The 19,666-nt window shown below is 41.5% G+C and overlaps 1 protein-coding gene and 1 long non-coding RNA gene across 2 annotated transcripts in view; one reads left to right on the top strand and one right to left on the bottom strand.

The window, feature by feature from the left end:
* Positions 1 to 19,666, bottom strand: part of schip1 (schwannomin interacting protein 1) — a 492,362-nt gene that overhangs the window by 344,572 nt on the left and 128,124 nt on the right. Inside the window, exons 6-7 of the mRNA XM_022678779.2 lie at positions 2,917 to 2,978; positions 1,178 to 1,249 (exon numbers count right to left, since the gene is read on the bottom strand). Of these exons, the coding sequence (XP_022534500.2) occupies positions 1,178 to 1,249; positions 2,917 to 2,978 (134 nt within the window). The remainder of the gene's footprint in view (positions 1 to 1,177; positions 1,250 to 2,916; positions 2,979 to 19,666) is intronic.
* The window catches only part of LOC111194499 (uncharacterized), a 95,109-nt gene that overhangs the window by 15,483 nt on the left and 59,960 nt on the right, over positions 1 to 19,666 (top strand). The gene's annotated exons all lie outside the window — the stretch shown is intronic.

Here is a 19,666-nt window from a genome sequence, read left to right on the forward strand (position 1 = left end):
TTCTTGTTCCTGTCTTTTGTAAGTAGCACACATCTAGTATACTTTGTTGGGTATTAAAAAAAATATTTAAATTTACTGTACTACAATTTTTACCGTGTTACAAATTTACTTTAAATTTTATAAATGTAGTAATTTAATTTGCGTACATTTAAGTTACATGATGATTTGTAGTACTTTAGGTGAACTACTGTAACAGTTGTTTTTAACACACTTTGCTAAAAACGTACAAAAGCATATTTGGGAATAAATATTTTAGTATATTGAATTACATTAAACTAAAAGTCTACTTTATAGCAGTCTATTTATTTAAAATACATTATATTGTATTTTTTTTATTTTTACTTTCAAACATTCGATGAATATTAACATATTTTTAATATATTTTAAGTAAGTACATAAATCTGTTTGTATATTTACAGCATACTTAGATATTTCTCAGTATGTTTTAAGTACAATTAAGTATATTTTTTTCACCATGGTGTATAACACAAAAACTGTTATTACTATAATTATTCAAAAGTCTTTTGCAATATATACTGACCTTGAATTTTTAAAACAGGTGTTGTGCCAAATCCGCACCCCCTGTCAGTAGCGCATATACTGTACACTACTTAACACACAGACATCAGTAAAGTATTTCTTTATTAATTTATTAATTTCTTTATGAAATTAATGGATCATTTGGTCACAATGACCAAAGTAAAAGCAGTGAAATACCTCTGCAAAGTAGCGTGCACTAGAGCATCTTACGGCGGGGGGGGCTGAATTTGGCACAACAACTCTTTCCATTTTTTCTATGCCCCCCCAATCCCCCTAGTTCCTACCCCAATAGTGAACCGCTTTAGAGTGATCTATATTTCTGTATAAATGTGACCTAAAACATTATTAGATTTGTACAAAGTCCTAAAAGTAGATGAAAAGAATCCAGTTACACAAATGAGACACATACATTATACTCAATCATTTTATTATTGAGGAAATGTATCCAATATTCCATATTTGTGATTTAGCTTTCAGTGTTTTTCAGTGATCGACTCTAAAATTTTAACGGGTTCTCAAAGTTTGAAGCTCCACCAGCATTTTCACTCCTCTGTAAAGTTGCTATTGTGGCAACTTTAGTTTTTTTTTTTTTTTTTCAGAAACTGTGATGATAAGCAGTATAACATGTGTTACTCACATCAACACCTTAGACTCCAGTGGTTTCATATTGACAGCAATGTTGTTCTCCAAGTCTGTGGTCAGCTGAGCACTGAGAGAAAGAACAGTACAGTTACAAGCATAAAAAAAAAACACTCCCTATGATCCAAATCAGAACCAAGAAATATTTTGTAAATAAACGTGCTTCTTTAGCTTTATGAAAGAAATGAAAATTGTGTTTCATTAAAGTAGCAGAAATAAATATGATACGTGAGACAAAATAGGGGATATGATTTAATATATTGTGAGGTACTGTATTTAGAAAATGTAAGCAAGACAACACACTAAAATGAAAGAAACAAAGTTTAAAAATATAAAAACACCACATTAGGTGCATAAAATGTGAATAAAATAAACTTTTTTATATACAATCAGAATAGAGGGATCTGACAATCAGAGCAGAGTACAGCACTGCTATCACAGAATTAGCCACAATCTTTACAAATATACTTATTTATAACGTAGTTTTGTGTTTTTTTTTGTTGTTTGTTTTAGTAATCGATACAATATTGTAAAATGTGATATCACAATACGTTGTTTTATTTTTAGATACCCCTATTTTAATGCTTGAGTCCACAGCACATGTACACGTTTATGATTTTGTGATTAAATGTTCAAAAATAAATACACTATATGGACAAAAGTGTTGGGACAGCTTCATAATAATTATTTTTTGTTTCTTCAGTGATCTGTTACTAATATTAATTAATTTACTGTCTCTACCTTCCAGGGAAGGCTTTTTACTCAATTTTGAAGCAATGCTGTGAAGATTTGACTGAATACAGCAATAAGAGCATTAGTCCACAACTTGCCAACTCCTAGAAGAAACCTAGAAGTACTGGATGGAGCACCATCATTCCAGAGAACAGTTCCACTGCTTCACAACTCAGTGCTGGGGGCTTTATGTCCCTTTTACACTATTAGACATGGGGTCAACAGATTTAATAGTGTTTTTTTTTTTATCTCCTCTAGATATCCTGAAGTACCTCACTGTAAGCATTGTTTTTTGTCATCTGTGTTCACAATGGGTGCAACTTAGGTATCTAAATGTGTTCAATAGAACAGGTGAACTTGAACATGGGGGGTATAGTGTATTGAAAGTGTCATTGTTCAGTTCTGGCTCATAATTTGGCCCAAATTGCTTCAGCTGAACCAGTTTTAGGCCAAAATAGAAATAGCTGGACAAACATTTCTCATGGTACGCTGCATGTGGCCACATGTGGCTGAGAGTTGATTGGCCGTGACGATTCTTAAACACGGCTGCTACAGCTGGGCCAGTTTTGGCTCCCAGTGCTGACCTGGAAGTGGTGTAACTGGGCCGTATTTGGCCAGGAATTGTCTGCTATCTGGGTTAGTACAGTCAGCTAGAGCTGGTTTTTCAATAGGGGCACATCTTCTTGGTCCAATCACTGCCCACCGTACTGCTGATTTAACCGTGTGTGTGTGTGTGTGTGTGTGTGTGTCAGGCGTCATCTGTAATTAAACAGCAGCTCCAGTCTGAGCCGCAGGGGAACGCAGTTTTGATACAGTGGCAGCAGGTGAATTCCATTAAAAACGCTGCTCAAGGACACGTAAAATGAGTAAGTGCCAGAATGTGTGTGTGTGTGTGTGTGTGTGTGTTTGACATCTGTCTGTCCCTCTATGTCCAATGCTTTCTATTTCCATCTGTTTACACATGCGTGCATACCTGTGTGTGTGTGTGTGTGTGTGTGTACTCACTTTTGCAGCTGGTATCCTCCATCATTTACATACTTCATGCTCTGCATTGTTTTCAGCTCCTCCTGGGAGAGAGAGAGAGAGAGAGTGAGAGAGAGAGAGAATGAGACAGAGAGAGAGTGAGAGAGAAAGAAAGAGAGACAGAGAGTGAGAGAAAAAAATAGGAGATAGGAAAATAGATGCACAAAATAATAAAAAAGAAGAAAATGTGTAGGGAGACGAGGAGGAGAGAGGAAAAAAAGGAGCGGGGGAGAGAGAGAGAGAGAGAATGAGACAGACAGAGAGAGAGAGAGAAAGAGAGAGAGACAGAGAAAAAAATGGGAGATAGGAAAATAGATGCACAAAATAATAATAAAAAAAGAAAAAAATGTGTAGGAAGTCGAGGAGGAGAGATGAAAAAAGTAGAGAAAGAGAAGAAGAGAGAGAGAAAGATAAGATCGAAAGAGAAAAATTGGAGATAGGAAAATAGATGCACAAAATAATAAAAAAAGAAGAAAATGTGTAGTTAGTCGAGGAGGAGAGAGGAAAAAGCAGAAAAAGAGAAGAAAAGAGAAGAAAGAGCAGTGAGGGGAGAGAGAGAAGAGAGGTACAGAGGGATAAAGAGAGATGAAAGGGGGTGAGCAATATATTGAGAGGGAGGGAGACAAAAGTAAAGGAGAGAAGAGAAAGAAAGAGACAGAAGTGAAGGAGTGAGAGAGAAGATATTAAAAACAGAAAGAAACAAGTATGTGTGTGAGAGAAAAGAAGGACAGAGAAAGAAAAGGGAGATAGGAGTAGCATGAAATAGAGAAAGAGGAAACATTGAGAGACAGAATGATTGACAAAAAGAGAGTGAGAGTAAGGAAGGAGGACAAAGAGAGAAAGAGAAAACGTGTCAGTCAGTCTTGATCAAATGCAATTAACAATTAACATGATTGTTTTACACTTGTTTTACCATAAAGTCATGGGATAGCAGTATGGCAGATATGAGGTGTTATCTAGTGAGTGGAGCTGAACACTGTCCAGCATGCTTATTGGAAGGCAATCAATTAATCAACCAAATAAACCATTATCACATACAGAGAACAGCACAGTGGGTGGTAATGATTGTGACCAGCGACATCTGGCTAGAATTGTCCATCCTTTAGCTTTCCTGGGACATGGCAAAAGTCATAGGGCGCGATTAGGTGTAGTACCTATTTTTAGGACACGTGGTAGATCAGTGTTTTATGTTCATAAAATAAAAATGTGTCAAAGCAACTGTAACTGTAACCATTATAAATAGTCTAATTTTACCGTAATAAAATAGAACCTGCACTTTCCACAGAAAGTGAATGTCTCAGCTCAGTTCTCTGAGCTATGAGTGAGAAATAATTTAGCAGAACCTAAAGCCTGCGATTTTGAGGCCTATACGCCATTGGGAAACCAGGAGTGTTAATGCAAGAGAAATTAAATAATAATAATCATTCCTCCCCTTTTCCCTAAACAGCTGTGGGCTCAGTAGCTGGAAGCCTGTGTGTGTGTGTGTGTGTGTGTGTGTGTGTGTGTGTATGAGAAACCCCCAGCTCAGCTGTAGAGTGTGTGTGGATCTGTGTGAAGAGGTCCTGAGGAAAAGGGGCGGGGGTGTTCTCGTGCCATTCCTGTTTGAAGTTCTCCCCCGGCTCTCAGTTCTTCAAGTTCTCTACTAAACACACCAGTCAGCATTTTGAACCCACTTTCATCCAGAGAAAGAGAGAGAGAGGGGGAAGTGAGAGCGGAGGGTCAAATGGAGGTCAGAATGCCCCCATAATGCCCTGTCAAGAGCTCTACACTCTGCCAGGCAATAGGGTGAATGCACCAAAGTGAAAGTCACCACTGCCCTATTCTCTACCTATTACAACACAATGATGATACCAGTACTGGAAGGTAAAGGCTAGCAAGTGGATGGATGGGTGTCTGTGCTAGATTCGGGAGATTTTATCTGACTTGCAGGCATCAGGGAGCCGTTATTGATATGCAGTAGACTCCTGCGTCTTCCGGGAGACTTGGAACATCTGTGGTAGCCAACCACAGCTTGGTTTTTTTTTTAACAAACTTAGAAGAGAACACTAAATGTGAAAGCTGTTACATTAGCTAACAACCACGAGGGCTGGTTTGCATCATTCTGAATGAAAGCAGACAGGAAATGCCCAGGATATAGATATCTGTGGAATCAACAAGGATCAAAACGACACTAACACTAAGCACGAATACCATTTCAATCCTCCGCCGAACACTTAGTCTAGGGCTCGGGTGTCATGATTCTAGTTTGTCTTGAGGGGTAAGGTAACATCACCCTTGAAACAGAGATGGTGGTACAAGCGACCAAAGAAAAAAAACAACCAAGAAAAAAAAAATATATATATATATATATATACTGTATTACCATAGTTTAATGTGTAGTTTTAATATTTTATGGTCATTTTCTTCATAACAAGCATACACAATTTGCTAGTAGTTCATCTCAGTAGCTAGCTAGCAAGCTAACTTTCCTGTTCTACCTTAAATAGATAGATACTTTATTGATCCCAGAGGAAAATTCAGTAAAATGGTGAAACAGACAGCAGAGGCTGCCGCAATTAAGGTGGAACCGAAAATAAAAGCTAATTTAATCTCCCCATTACAGATCAATGATGGAAGACACCCGATGCCCCAAATTTAACTAGTTAATCAGCAGCTAGGTTGCTTAACTTTAATTTTACCCCTTCCACTTTCAACTCTATTCTGAGGAGTTAGGGTACAAATAAGAAATGAGATTGGGCCTTAGACAGATGTGCCATTCAACAACACAAGCATTAGTAAGATCAGGCTCATCACAACTTATTTTGTGAAACTCTTTTACTTCATTGTTTTAATGATTATTCACATATTTTTAAGCCTATTATTTAAAAAAAAACTGAGTAAGTATGTGCAAGTTTTGCCTGGAACGTCGCACCTATACACCGGCAACATACAACATTTATAAGGCTGCGCCGCTGCTGCAATTATATCACTCAGTGAGCTAATTATGAAAATTGAGATGCAAACGTAATTGAATAATTCCCTATGACAGTCCATGTTCCTCCTTATCTTTTACCCTTCCCCTCTCTCCCCCCTCTCTTTTTCTCCTCCACCTCTCCCTTGTTCCTGGGAGAGAGCCCTTCGCTCCCTCGCTTTAAGCCCCCCCAGGTTAAATAATTCTCTTTAATAAGGCCAGGCTTCTTTCCCCGACATCATTTAGGAAACTAATTTAATTACATACAGAATTAAGCTAAAGCATCTCTGCCGTTAATGCCACGGGGGCACGGAACATGTGGGAGGGGAGCTGAGGAGCTAAGAGTGTGTGTTTGTGTGTGTGTGTGTGTGTGTGTGTGTGTGTGTGTGTGAGTGAGTGAGTGCAGTGAGTAATTGCAGAAAAGAGTGTGTTAAAAAAACAACTTTTAAAACAAATCCTTAGCGCTTGACTTCATACAAAGCTTAATAAAAATGGCGTTCTTCCTGTAGCCAGTCATTAATTCCACTGATTGCTTACTGCGTCAGTCGAGGTCCACCGTAATAATATAAACACACAACATGAACAGCAAGCTGCATGACCGTCCATGTGGGTCGAATGGAAAGCCACCCACCATGACAGCAGTTCATTCAGCAGCTTCGTGATGGACAGAGTTTCATTAGGAAATGCACTCTTGGCCTTTTGAGCTCTACAGACTCAAATGATACACACCAAAAATAGGAAAAATCCTTGCAATTCCTACATTTATATGCGAAGAACACAGTTCCACTGTTCCACCGCTCAATTCTCTGGGCTTTCTACCTCTCTAACCCATGTCTGGCTTTAGAAATGATGCCAATGTTGGCATTTCATGTTTAGCTGCTCAAGAACGTCCTATTCTATTGACAGTACTTTTCTAAAAGAAGTAGAGAACTTGTAGGTGGTTGCTAGGGTGTTGTCATGTGGGTGCTATGGTGTTTACAAGATGTTTCTAAAGTGTGGTGTTGCTGAATGGCTGTCATGTGTTGCTAAAGTGTTCTTTAGTGGTTGCAAGGGTGGTTACTATGGTATTTCAAGTGGTAGATAAGGTGTTGCCAAGATGTCTCTATGGTATACTGTAGCTTGTTTGGGTGTTGTTGATGTATTAATATCATTATAATATAAAAAGAGAGCTAAAATTGTACACCATATCCATTCCTATAGGGCACATTGTTTTTACCCAAGGGGTAGCAGGTAAACTCCCACAACCCGAGTCCCACTTGGTGGTTGCTAATGTGTTACCTTTTACCCGCTCACTGTTTCTAGAGGTTGCAAAGGTGGGTGTTTTGGTATTTCAGGTGGTTGCTATGGCGCCCCATAATTTTAAAGATCTGCAACCCAGTCCACTGAATCAAACCATTGATTGTCATCAATACCGTTTGTTTGTTTCCAAGTTGCCCAACATTTTCTCCACTTTTTAAAGTGTGTAAGGTCACCATGTCACTTGCATCGAAACTTGTGGATTTATGGAGGTTTAATCCTTGGGAAATGTAATAAATTCAGAAACAAAAGAGAAACTACTCAAAAGAGAAAATTATGTATCTAAATAACCTAGCAAGTAACAAGTGAGGGGGGCTATCTTTTAGGCTATGTTCTTGAAAGTCACCATATTTTGTTTCTAAAATAAGAGTGACCGTCAACTTTTGCCTCACCTTGTACATAAACTGAGCATTAGCCTTAATAGCTTAGCAACATGTAGAGCATTGCATACTCTTAATGTGGTCAAGCACGTAGAATTAAAGAGAAATTGGGTAAAAACGTGTAAAGTCTTGACCAGGTCAGGCTTTTTGTCCTCAGTTCTGGGTCCTGATTATGTAGCCACTGTATGGGCATTAGCAGCAGGGTGCACGACCTGCTATTGCCATTAGCATTGCAGCAAAAGGGAGACTTCCCATTATGGAAACAGAATTTGGTACAGGGCAAATGCATGGCCTTATTCACAGGACACTCTTCAGGCAAATCGTGTTCGTTGTGTTTGTGTGTGTGTGTGTTTGCATCAGTTATGGATCAGTAGAGATGACTTTCCACTCTGCCTGTACTCCAAGCTGCTCATCGCCGAGAAGCAAAGTCACCTTCATCTCCCAAAAAATCCCTTACACACTGTTTCCCACAGATGCTCTATTAGACCCACAGACACACACACACCTTTACCCGAGTCTTCAACACTAGGTGCAGGTGGAAGGGGAGGGAGCGATGGAGAGAGTCTGACAGCAAGAAAAAGAGAAGTGGGTGCAGGAGAGAGCAGAAAAAAGTGAAAGCAAGTCAACGTGAGAGACGTGAGGAGAGATGAGAGGAGGAAAAACACAAGGTGAGATGAGAGAGGAGGAATAAAGGAGGGAGAGAGAGACAGAGAAAGAGGGAAAAGGAGAAGGAGTGACTGAACCAGACCAAACTACAGACACAACGAAGACTCACAAGTGAAAGAGCTGCAGTGTGTGTGTGTGAGTGTGTTGAACGGTCCTCCCAGCGGAGTTAGCAGAACTGCTGTCACCACATAGGCAGTCTATTAGCTCCCATACAGTCAGAGTCAGAGCATCATACAAGGTCATAGCCACACAATCAGTCAGCTTCTGAGCCCCAAAGGAGCTGCACTGTCCTGCTTATTTAACTAAAACACACACTCAGACAAAAAATATCACACCCCAGATTGCTGCAAAACTCAGCATGCTACACATGCCTCTACGATGCACTTATTTTGCCCAACTGAAAGATTTTGATTCTGCCAAAAGCACAGGCTTCTACCAAGGGCAAGGCTTCTGCCAAAGGCACAAGCATCTGCCAAAGGCACAGGCCCAGGCTTCTTCCTATTCACTGGGTTTTCCTATTCATTGGGTTCTGCCCATTCTCAGACTTCTGGCCATTCACAGGCTTCTGGCCATCCCCAGGCTTCTGTCCATTCTTAGGCATCTGCCAAAGGCACAGGCTTCTGCCAAAGGGACAGGCGCAGGCTTCTTTCTATTCTCAGGCTTCCGGCCATTCTCAGGCTTCCCGCCATTCTCAGGCTTCTGTCCATTTTTTAGGCTTATGCCAAAGGCACAGGCTTATGCCAAAGTCACAGGCTTCTGCCTGTGCACAGGCCTCACCCATGGACAGGCATGCCTAGGCACAGAGTTTTGCCCGTTCAAAGGCTTTTGCCCAGACATAGGCTTCTGTGGAGACACAGACTTCTGGCCATCCACAGGCTTCTGCCCATCCACAGGCTTCTGCCCATCCACTGGGTTCTGCCCATCCACTGGGTTCTGCCCATCCACTGGGTTCTGCCCATTCTCAGGCTTCTGCCCAGTTACAGGCTTCTGCCCATTCTCAGGCTTCTGCCAAAGGCACATGCTTCTGCCCAGTTACAGGCTTCTGCCCAGTTACAGGCTTCTGCCCAGTTACAGGCTTCTGCCCAGTTACAGGCTTCTGCCCATGGACAGGCTTCTGCCCATTCTTAGGCTTCTGCCAAAGGCATATGCTTTTGCCAATGGACAGGATTCTTCCTATTCACTGGGTTTTGTCCATTCATTTACTTCTGCCCATTCTCAGGCTTCTGCCCATCCACAGGCTTCTGCCCATTCTCAGGCTTCTGCCCATTCTCAGGCTTCTGCCCATTCTTAGGCACATTTTTCTGCCCAGTTACAGGCTTTTGCCCATCCACAGGCTTCTGCCCATTCTCAGGCTTCTGCCCAGTTACAGGATTTTGCCCATCCACAGGCTTCTGCCCATTTTCAGGTTTCTGCCCATTTTAAGGCTTCTGCCCATTCTCAGGCTTCTGCCCAGTTACAGGATTTTGCCCATCCACAGGCTTCTGCCCATTTTCAGGCTTCTGCCCATTCTCAGGCTTCTGCCAAAGGCACAGGCTTCTACCCATTCTCAGGCTTTTGCCCATTCATTTACTTCTGCCAATTCTCAGGCTTCTGCCCATCCACAGGCTTCTGCCCATTCCCAGGCTTCTGCCCATTCTTAGGCACATTTTTCTGCCCATCCACAGGCTTCTGCCCATTCTTAGGCTTCTGCCCATTCTCAGGCTTCTGCCAAAGGCACATGCTTCTGCCCATGCACAGGCTTCTTCCTATTCACTGGGTTTTGCCCATCCAGAAGCTTCAGCAAGGAAATTGTCCAGATGTGTTTTGTTTTCTGGGAGGTGTTTAAGAACCACAGCATAGAACCATAAAGTTACTGTACATAAAAACATAGAGCAAGTGTCCAACCTCAGAAGATAACACCTCACCACATTATACAGATATGGGTGTTCCTTGTTTTTGGAGGTCTGTAGTAACTTTTACTCAAAGAGTTTTTCAAGATGGCATGTTTACTCTTTACGTAAGCATGGCATTTCACCCACAGCAATACCATCAAAGCATTGTTTTAAAGTGCTTTTTTTAGCTTTCTTCAGGCATTTTCTTTGTTTTGCTGAAAGCAACCTGTGCTAAAAAACGTACTTCAGTGGACAAGCATCAGCTGCAGCAGCACAATCTTATCTACCGCTTCTAATCTTTACGAGCCTCGTAATGATCCTGTTTCATTACAGAAACAGGCTTAACCTACTGGCCCTGGACCCCCCCCCCACACACACACACACACACAGACACAAACTTTGGCAGTGGAGTGAGCCCTATCTGATCCGCCACCCAGGAGCAGGGAGCCAAAAAAGGCCAGGAAATAAAAATGGGGAGGTTTGCATAATTTAACAGTGGCAAGGACAGAAAATCTATAGTCATTTTGGGGTTTTGCAGTGCCTAGCAGACCCTATTGATTAGAACGGTGGGTGGTGGGGGTTTAGGGGGGGATTTATGTTGTGGAATGGGGGTTATGGGGGCTGAGGGGCTTCTGCATTACATATCAGGGGTGCTGGCAGTAGCAGTGGGATGAAGGTGCGAGACCTTGAACTCCAAAAGCAGTAAAAAACAACAGCGGGAAATAGAGGCCTTGACAGCTGTTTCCTGGAGCGGAGGCCTATTAGTGTACCATATTAGAGAGAGAGAGAGAGGGGGAACATAAGGAGGGGAGAGGGAGAGAGACAGAGAGAGAAACTAGAGGTTGATTTGTCCAAATGTTTGTGGACACCCATTACGGATAGAGCTGGTGTAATTCCTGGAGAATTAGAAGTGTTGCCAATAAATGAAAACTCTCTGGAGCAGATAAACACAAATGGGCACTGTGCCTAATGCCAGGTGTGGAATATAGATGGGTATGAACCCCCCTAGAAGTGAGCTGTGGAGCCTAGGAAATAACTGTTCTCTAGAATTATAATGGAAACTCTTTTCAATACTTTTGTGATCCATTATACAATTACAGGAGAATCTGGACAAACATGTATGATGGAGATGGTGAGAGTTACAGTTACAGGATTTAAAGGAGGAAGAAACTGTTAGGGAATGTGTGTGTGAAGGACCCTCTGGCTTTGCAGATATTAAACTGGACACTGGCCAACAGAATAAATGGCAAAGAGGACGAAGAGAGAGAGAGAGAGAAAGAGAGAGAGAGAGAGAGAAAGAAAGACTGACTGACAGAGAGATAGACAGTGTGAGGGAGAAAGTGTGAGAATCAGAGAGAGACAAAGGAATATAGAGTTGCTGCAAAACAGAAAGAAAAGAGGAGGGAGAGTTACGTTGAAAAAAGAGAGAGATTGAATATAAGAAAGGGTGGGACGAAGAGACAGAGACAGAGAGAGAGAGAGGGTCAGACAGACAGAGCGACAGATAGACAGCGTGAGAGAGAAAATGTGAAAATCAGAGAGAGACAAAGGAAGATTGCTGCAAAACAGAAAGAAAAGAGGAGGGAGAGTTACGTTGAAAAAAGAGAGAGATTGAATATAAGAAAGGGTGGGAAAAAGAGAGGGAGTGAGAGCAAGACAGAATGAGAAGACGAGAGTTACATTGGGAAAGAGAGAGAGAGGGAGAGGGAGAGGTGGCGTGCTGAGTTACGGCTTTCATCTCGCCTGTGTTCTGAGTGTAAATCTCTCTCCACTCAAAATATCCTAGGTGTGTGTGTCATCAATAATGTAAGGAGCCACAGCAAAGTTCTAATAGGAAACTCTAGGAAGTCAACCAGCTCGTTCATAACTGTGTCTTGTTCACACACACAGACACACATGCACACACACACACACACACACTCTGCTTCTTTCTCAGTACCTGAGAGTTAAACTTGCAGAGAACAGAGGTCTCACTGTTCAGTGCCTCATTAAGGGTACTAGACAGAGAAAAGGACTGGGGAGTGTGGTTTGGGACACAGCCATAAAGCAGAGGATGAACCTCTGAGCACACATGCACACACACACTGTGCTATTTGTCAGTGCGGAAATTACCAGACAGTTAAATCTGCAGAGAACAGAAGTCCCACTGTTCAGTGCCTCATTAAATGCACTAAAGTTGCAGGTAATTGGAGTGAAGAGTGTGGTTTGGGACAGAGCCCCAAATTGTGTCATATTTGTACGCTGATCCTATGGCATGTATTTTTTCACTAGCTAGGGTCTAATGAAGTGCACTAGGCTTGGAATGAGACTGAAGAGTGCGATTTGGGACGGAGCCGAAGTACAGAAACACTGTTGGGTTAGTGCTCTATGGCCATATCCGGCATCCAGCCCTACAGACACAATGTCTGTTTATGTGTGATTGTGTGTTTAATAGTTGATGAGTTTCCTGCTATCTGGGGGAAATAGGCATCTGTGGTGAAGTGGATTGGAAACTGAGTCCACACACACACACACACACACACACACACACGGCCAGCTGTGTTTGCTCATCTAATGAAACCTATTAACTCTGGCCAAAAGCATCAGTAGACAAGCATCCCTCAACACACACACTCGCACAAACACAGTCCAGTTATGATGTCTCTGCACTTTGTACTGCAAATGAGTTCTGGACAGTTTTAACACTCTCTCTAGCAGAAAAGCAACGTTCACAACATAGTCCAACTACAGTACACACTGTATATGAGTTCTCTAAAATGCTGGTGTTGCCCAGTCCAGTCATTTTGAATGTGTTAAGTTGGGAAATCAGGAATGAGGTTTGTGGAAGAATCTTCCAAGTCTTAATAATGAACTTGCCACAGCTGAATGCAATCAAATCATCATAGCAATGATCTAAAATCAAAACTAAATAAGAAAACCTTATACCCTGGACAGTAGAGACAATAGATAATTCAACAAAAAACCCTTAATACCCTTAATTTTGAAAGTAACAATAAAGGAGAAGGTGTCCCAATATTTTTCTTTATATTTTCTGTATCTTTCGATATAGAATAATGGGAGTTCCATACATGGAAGTGACAAACTGGGAACCTCAAACACTATTGTTCCTTCATTAACCTCAAAAAATACAGCAGAATCCACACAAACACAAAACTGTTACATCACAGTCCTGAACCCCAAAACTGTCATACACCCTGCCCTCTGGAAAAGCAGACTATTTTGTCAAATAGTCAAAGCTGGAGAAAGGATAAAACATAACAGCAACTTCTGTAGACTGTGTTGTTGACATTGTGTTGATACTGGAGAGCAGCTCATACCCATTGGAGAAGGTTCCAGACCATTGACCACTGTAACTTTTACAATAGGTTCCACCTGAACCCAGGCAAGCTCTGCCTCCTCTCTGCCACAGCAAGTAGAGCTGAGCACAGCTGGGAAACGACTGGAGGAATAGCAGTGCCACTAGCACAAACTGTCTCTACAAAGACAAGTGATAGTGTCACATTTTTTGAACACACAGATATGTGTGTGCGTGCTTGTGTGTGTGTGTGTGTGTGCGCGCTCACACGTGTGCTGCAGGCTCCCTTATCTCCAGCCAGTCCCAGACAGAAGGTGTCTGGTCAGAGTGTGACTGTGACTGTGACAGTAGCTGCTATCTGTTCCCAGGGGCTTCTGGGAGTTGTGGTCCCAGACAGTGTCTGTCGAGCGTCCCTGAATGACCCTGATAACAGAACCACAGCACTGCATCCTCGCGGATGAGAGAGAGAGAGAGAGAAAGAGAGAGAGATGCACTTAGCTGGCAATTTATATGGACCTACTCATTCATGCTATGATTGAATCAGCCAATCGTGTGGCAGCAGAGCGAAAGAAAAGAAAGGGAGAGAAAGAAAGTTATACTGACAGAAAGGGAAAAAAGTATCGGGACACATACTCATTCTTTTTCCTTAAAAACTCACTTTTTGTTATACTGTCCAGGAAAAGTAGATTTTGTACTACATTTTACAGATGCATTGCTGTGAGGATTTGATTGCATTTAAGTGACAAGAGTATTAGTGGACCAAAAGAGTTAGACCACAATCACTCACACAAGGAACACAGTTTCATCACTGCTCCACAACCCAAAGCTGGTGGGTTTTACACCTCTTAAGCTCAAAGGACAGATTGGAAACACCTATATAAGTTGTGAGGTGTTATCTTGTCAATGAGGTTGAATACTGAATACTGGCCAGAGTGCTCATGGCAAGGCAAGGTGAATTATAAGAGTATGAATGAGGCCTGATCGAGAAACACAGTGTCACGTGTGGGTATGTGTGAAAAGAATACCCAACACAAGACATTACCACCCACGGTGGACAGTGCAGTGCACACAGTTGGTGGTAATGATTGTGACCGGCAGCATCTGGCTTGAACTGCCCATGCCAAAAAAACAACAAACAACTTAGCAAATATTGCAGAAATCAAATCCAAATTTAATTCAGGAGACATACTAAAGTAGACTTCCATGGGACATGGGGCAAAAGTCATGGGACCCAATACTAGATTTAGCATAGTCATTGCAGGATCATATTCATGTTCTACAGGCAGTATGTCTCTACATGGACTAGACAAGCTGTGTGCATGTCTCAGCAATGGGTGTAACGTGCAGTAAAGTAGCTGAATGCATTCAATATTAAGGCTGTCCACAAACATTTGGACATAATAAGCCGGGCTTCCACCAATCTATCGCTTTAAGGGAGCCTGGCAGCATCAGTGCGAGCAGTCTAGTGTGAAAACCACTCGCAGCTCATGCCATTTCAGGAACTGCATGCTAACAAAGCACCTGCTGATGGAGGCCGCCGCTGTGTTTTGTGCACAGTTTCTGGTGCTCGCTGGTGCAATGTGGCATGTCGGTGAGCACGCGTGCGTGTGTGTGTGTGTGTGTGTGTGTGTGTGTGTGTATCGCACTCAGGCATGCAGTGCTAAGGGTTGGAGAGCAGATCCACCCAGCGGGATTGGAGAGGAGTGATGATAAACACTCAATGAGCGCGGGGTCACGCTGGCACCTGGCACACACAAGCACTGAGACCTGGCACAGAGCCAATGACATCACCACACTCTTTCGTACACTCGCGCTCACCCTGCAGTATGCAGCTGCTGCCCTCACCCTGGTGTGTGTGTGTGTGTATTTAACATTATCAAAACAGAAGTGTTCTGACTAAGCTACCAAACATTATTCAGTGTCTTTTTTTTATTCTAAAATAAATAAATAAATAAATAAATAAATACAGGATCAGTCAAAAACTGCAAAGTCATCCAGACTATAAAGGAACACATATGGAATCATGTAATAAACGCTGTTAACTTGTGGTTTCTGAGGCTGGTAACTGATGAACTCATCATGTGCAACAGAGGAAACTCTTGCTCTTCTTTTCTTGGGGCGGTCCTGATGAGAGCCAGTTTCATCATAGTATTTTTAATAGTCTTTGCGACCGCACTTAAGGATATTTTTAAAGTTCTTGAAGTTTTCGAATTTTCGATTGACTGTTCCTTAGTGTCCATAGTGTTTTTCTCACTCTAAGGCGCACTTAAAACCCTTTCATGACTTTCGTCAGTGTGCCTTATTATTCGGTGAGCATTATGTATGAATTCTACCAGTCAGGTATTAAGGAGCAGTAAAGCCACTGAGGCTGAGTGCAGCAACATTAGCATTAGCCACTAACCGCAGCGCTAGGTCTTTATATATCTAACTGTAGTCTGCGCATTTACCATGTTAAAACAAGCTACGTGGGATGAACAGCTAGCTGATAGCGCCCTGGGTTCCTCAGTGTAGCGCTGTTGGGCAGTATTTACTAGCGCTAAGCACTGCTAACTGCAGCTAGCGCTGCTACTAACTGTGCTAAAATACTGGAAATATAAGCTTACTGTAGATAAACAGAAGCACTTTACTCACCCAAATAAACAGTTTTCAGGAGAGAAATCTGTGTAGATTAACATTCAGGGCTCGTCTGACAAAAAAATATATATATTTTAAGAATTACAGCTTTGTTTACTCAGCTTCCCCCAGCGGCGACATCCTTGTTCCTTATTATTGTTGCTTACTTTTGTTCCTTGAATCCCTAAAATGCGCCTTATAATTTGGTGTACCTTATGTATGAAAATTGAGAATCCGGTGCGCCTTATAGTCCAAACAATACAATATAATTTTTTTTCTTTACTTAGTTGAGTTGTTCTTGCCATGATGGGTAATTTGAGCGTGCAGAAAAAAAGCCTTTTAGAAAAAGTCGGACCATTGGTTGCAGGACCGTAGAGATAAATGATTAATAGAGATTAATGGTGATCTGTCATTGTATGGAGTCATGGTGTGGGGGTGCAATTTCTGTTCCTTTCTACTGTATTCATATATACTTGTGTGTGTTCTAATGTGATCTAGAGTTTTTACAGTTTAAACTCTCTTATTGCTGAGAGAAATGCTTCTAAATTATTAAAGATTCGATGCCTAAATCAAAGGAGTGTGTATTTGCAGAAAATGAAAAATGGCTGAAATAACAAAAAAGATGCAGAGCTTTCAGACCTCAAATAATGCAGAGAAAACAAGTTAATATTCATAAAGATTTAAGAGTTCAGAAATCAATATTTAGTGGAACAACACTGGTTTTTAATCACAGTCCTCATGCAACTTGGCATGTTCTCCTCCCCCAGTCTTACACACTGCTTTTGGATAACTTTATGCCTTTACTCCTGGTGCAAAAATTCAAGCAGTTCAGCTTGGTTTGATGGCTTGTGATCTTCCATCTTACTCTTGAATCCTTCCTCTTATATTCCAGAGGTTTTCAATTTGGTCAAATCAAAGAAACTCCTAATTTTTAAGTGGTCTCTTTTTTTCCAGAGCTGTATGCTTTAGTATAGTTATGATCTCTCAACATGACAATGAAAACAAACATGTAGAGTACATGTGTGTACTTTATACAGTGTATGACATGCTGTGTAATCGTATGTGTGTGTGTGTGTGTTTGTGTGTAAGTGTAATGGTGTAGTGTATGCACTGTCTAGCTCAGGACTGGCAGCTCCGTGGCTGTTTCCCAGGCGACGGTAAGAGCATCTGTGGGATGTCACGCTGGGAAAGTTGCCATGCTGTTGATAAGCGATGTGTGACGCATCCTACAGTGTGTGTGTGTGTGTGTGTGTGTGTGTGTGTGTGTGTGTGTGTGTGTGTGTGTGTGTGTCTGCACATGTGTGTGCTTCAGTACACATAAATGACCTGACAAATCCAGACAGACCTCCACAGCTTCTCTACAGCGAGCTGTGCAGTGGCTGATGTACTGAGATACACAGTGCTTACAGTAGACATACTGATCCTGTAATGATTACCATCTGATCCTCCACTGCAGCAGAAAACACAACCTCCAGCATCTACTGCCACTGGCTTAACTGGTAGAAATATACAGCTCTGGAAAAAATACATAAGACCACTTAAAAATGATGAGTTTCTTTGATTATACCAAATTAAAAACCTCTGGAAAATAATCAAGATGGAAGGAGGATGATCACAAGCCATCAAACCAAGCTGAACTGCTTGATTTTTTTGCACCAGGAGTTGCATAAAGTTACCCAAAAGCAGTGTGTAAGACTGGTGGAGGAGAACATGCCAAGATGCATGAAAACTGTGATTTACAAACCAGGATTATTCCAAAAGTCCTCTCCAAAAGTATTGGAACCGTGAGGCTCATCCCTTATTTCTGCTGTAGACGGAACACATTTGGGTTTGACATTAAAAGATGAATATGAGACAAAAGGTCAACATTTCAGTTGTTATTTCCAGGTATTTATATCTGGATCTGATGCACAGTTCAGAAGATAGCACTTTCTGTCTGAACCCACACATTTTTCTTGTAAGCAAAAATATTGGAACAGGCTTTTCTCTTTACTTCTTTGAATATCCCAGCATGGTCTTCCTATTCTTCTTGTTGATTAGTGTTTTTCATCTTCAGGTGAAGTCCTTTGTGAACTCCTGCCCTCTGGAGATTATTGTTGATGTCACTGACAGTTGTTTTAGGGCACATGTGTCAAACACAAGGCCCGCGGGCCAAATGTGGCCCGCCACGTCTTTTTATGTGGCCCGCGAGAGCTTGTAAAATCTTAGTGTCTATAATAAATAGGTCAGAAGCGTTCTTTGACCAAAAAATACATTTCCCACAATGCTTGTCGATTGTATTACCCGCAAAGTTACGGCTTACTGCCACTACACGGCAGTGTAGTCATTGATGTGGAAACCCTGCCGGAGGGAAGGTGTAACTTCGCGGGTGGAATTGGAATGTTTATCCCATAATATCCAGAAAAAGAAAAGTTGATGCAGACGGACGGCTGTGCTTCAAGGCGAAAGACCGGTATGCATTTTGTGTTACTGACCAAAATAAACGCTTTTTAGAAGAGATATAAATTATGTGTAAATATTTATAAGACAATAGCTGATAAAATCTGTTTTAATGAGGTAAATAAACATCACTGTGACATCGCTAGTCGCAGTTTCACCTCAGCAAAGGACGAGGAGGTGAATCACTTATCTAACCAGCCTTTACTGATTTCTGCCCCCAATAACCCTTTCAATAACCTCCAATAGCCTTTAATAGTCTCCAGTAGCCTTCAACAGTCTAACCTTGCAGCCGTGGTGTGTTCTAAACTCCGTAGTTATAAACATCCTGAGGTTAGCAGCGCGCTAACTGACCTGTTTATAATGTAATCCGAGCAGTGCCTCCGTGATGGCTGCTCTAAACTGCTGCTGTTAGCTGCTTGGGCTGAAATATGAACTGTAGAGAGCTGTATTATCCGGTTAGTGGGGTTATTTTATTTCATACACAGAAGAACTTAAAATTTTAAAAACGCTCCAGACTGGCTCAGCTGAGTCCTGTAGCCCGTGGCCGGGCTGTAGCTCTGACTCAGTAAAGACTGCGGGCTTGTGCTGCTGCAGCTCCCACTAGTGGTTGGATGAGGAAATGCTAAATCTGTCACAGCTCACAATTTTTGATTTTATATTTATTAAGCCTCTTTTCAGTATCAAACGTTTTGATCAAAGTTAATATAACTTGTATTTTATGTCATTTCTATTCACTTGTATAGTTTGGTTCTTGATTGATGGAGTTTTTGGATTTCATAACAGGATTTATGTTAATAGAGCAACAAGCAAACATTTTTTCCATGCAACTGTAATATTTGATTGAATAAATAATATATTGAGAGTTATTTAACATTAAGGAGTAATTACATTCATTTACATATATTACATTTGGTTACATTTTCTTATATTTATAAGTTACATCTGGCCCTCGGAGGACAGCCAATATGCCAATGTGGCCCTTGGCCAAAATGAGTTTGACACCCCTGTTTTAGGGTATTTCTTTACAGAACCTACAATGTTTCTGTTGTGAACTGCTGTGGTTTCTCTTGGTCTACCTGTTCATCGCCTGTTATTTAGTACACCAGTGACGACTTTCTTCTTCTGGACATTCCAAACAGTTGTTCTGGCTATGAACAATATTTGGGAAATGGTTCTGATTGTTTTTCCATCTTTTCTCAGCTTCACAGTGGCTTGTCTTTAC

The sequence above is a fragment of the Astyanax mexicanus genome, chromosome 4 (genome assembly GCF_023375975.1).
Source record: "Astyanax mexicanus isolate ESR-SI-001 chromosome 4, AstMex3_surface, whole genome shotgun sequence".
Taxonomy (NCBI): Eukaryota; Metazoa; Chordata; class Actinopteri; order Characiformes; family Acestrorhamphidae; genus Astyanax; species Astyanax mexicanus.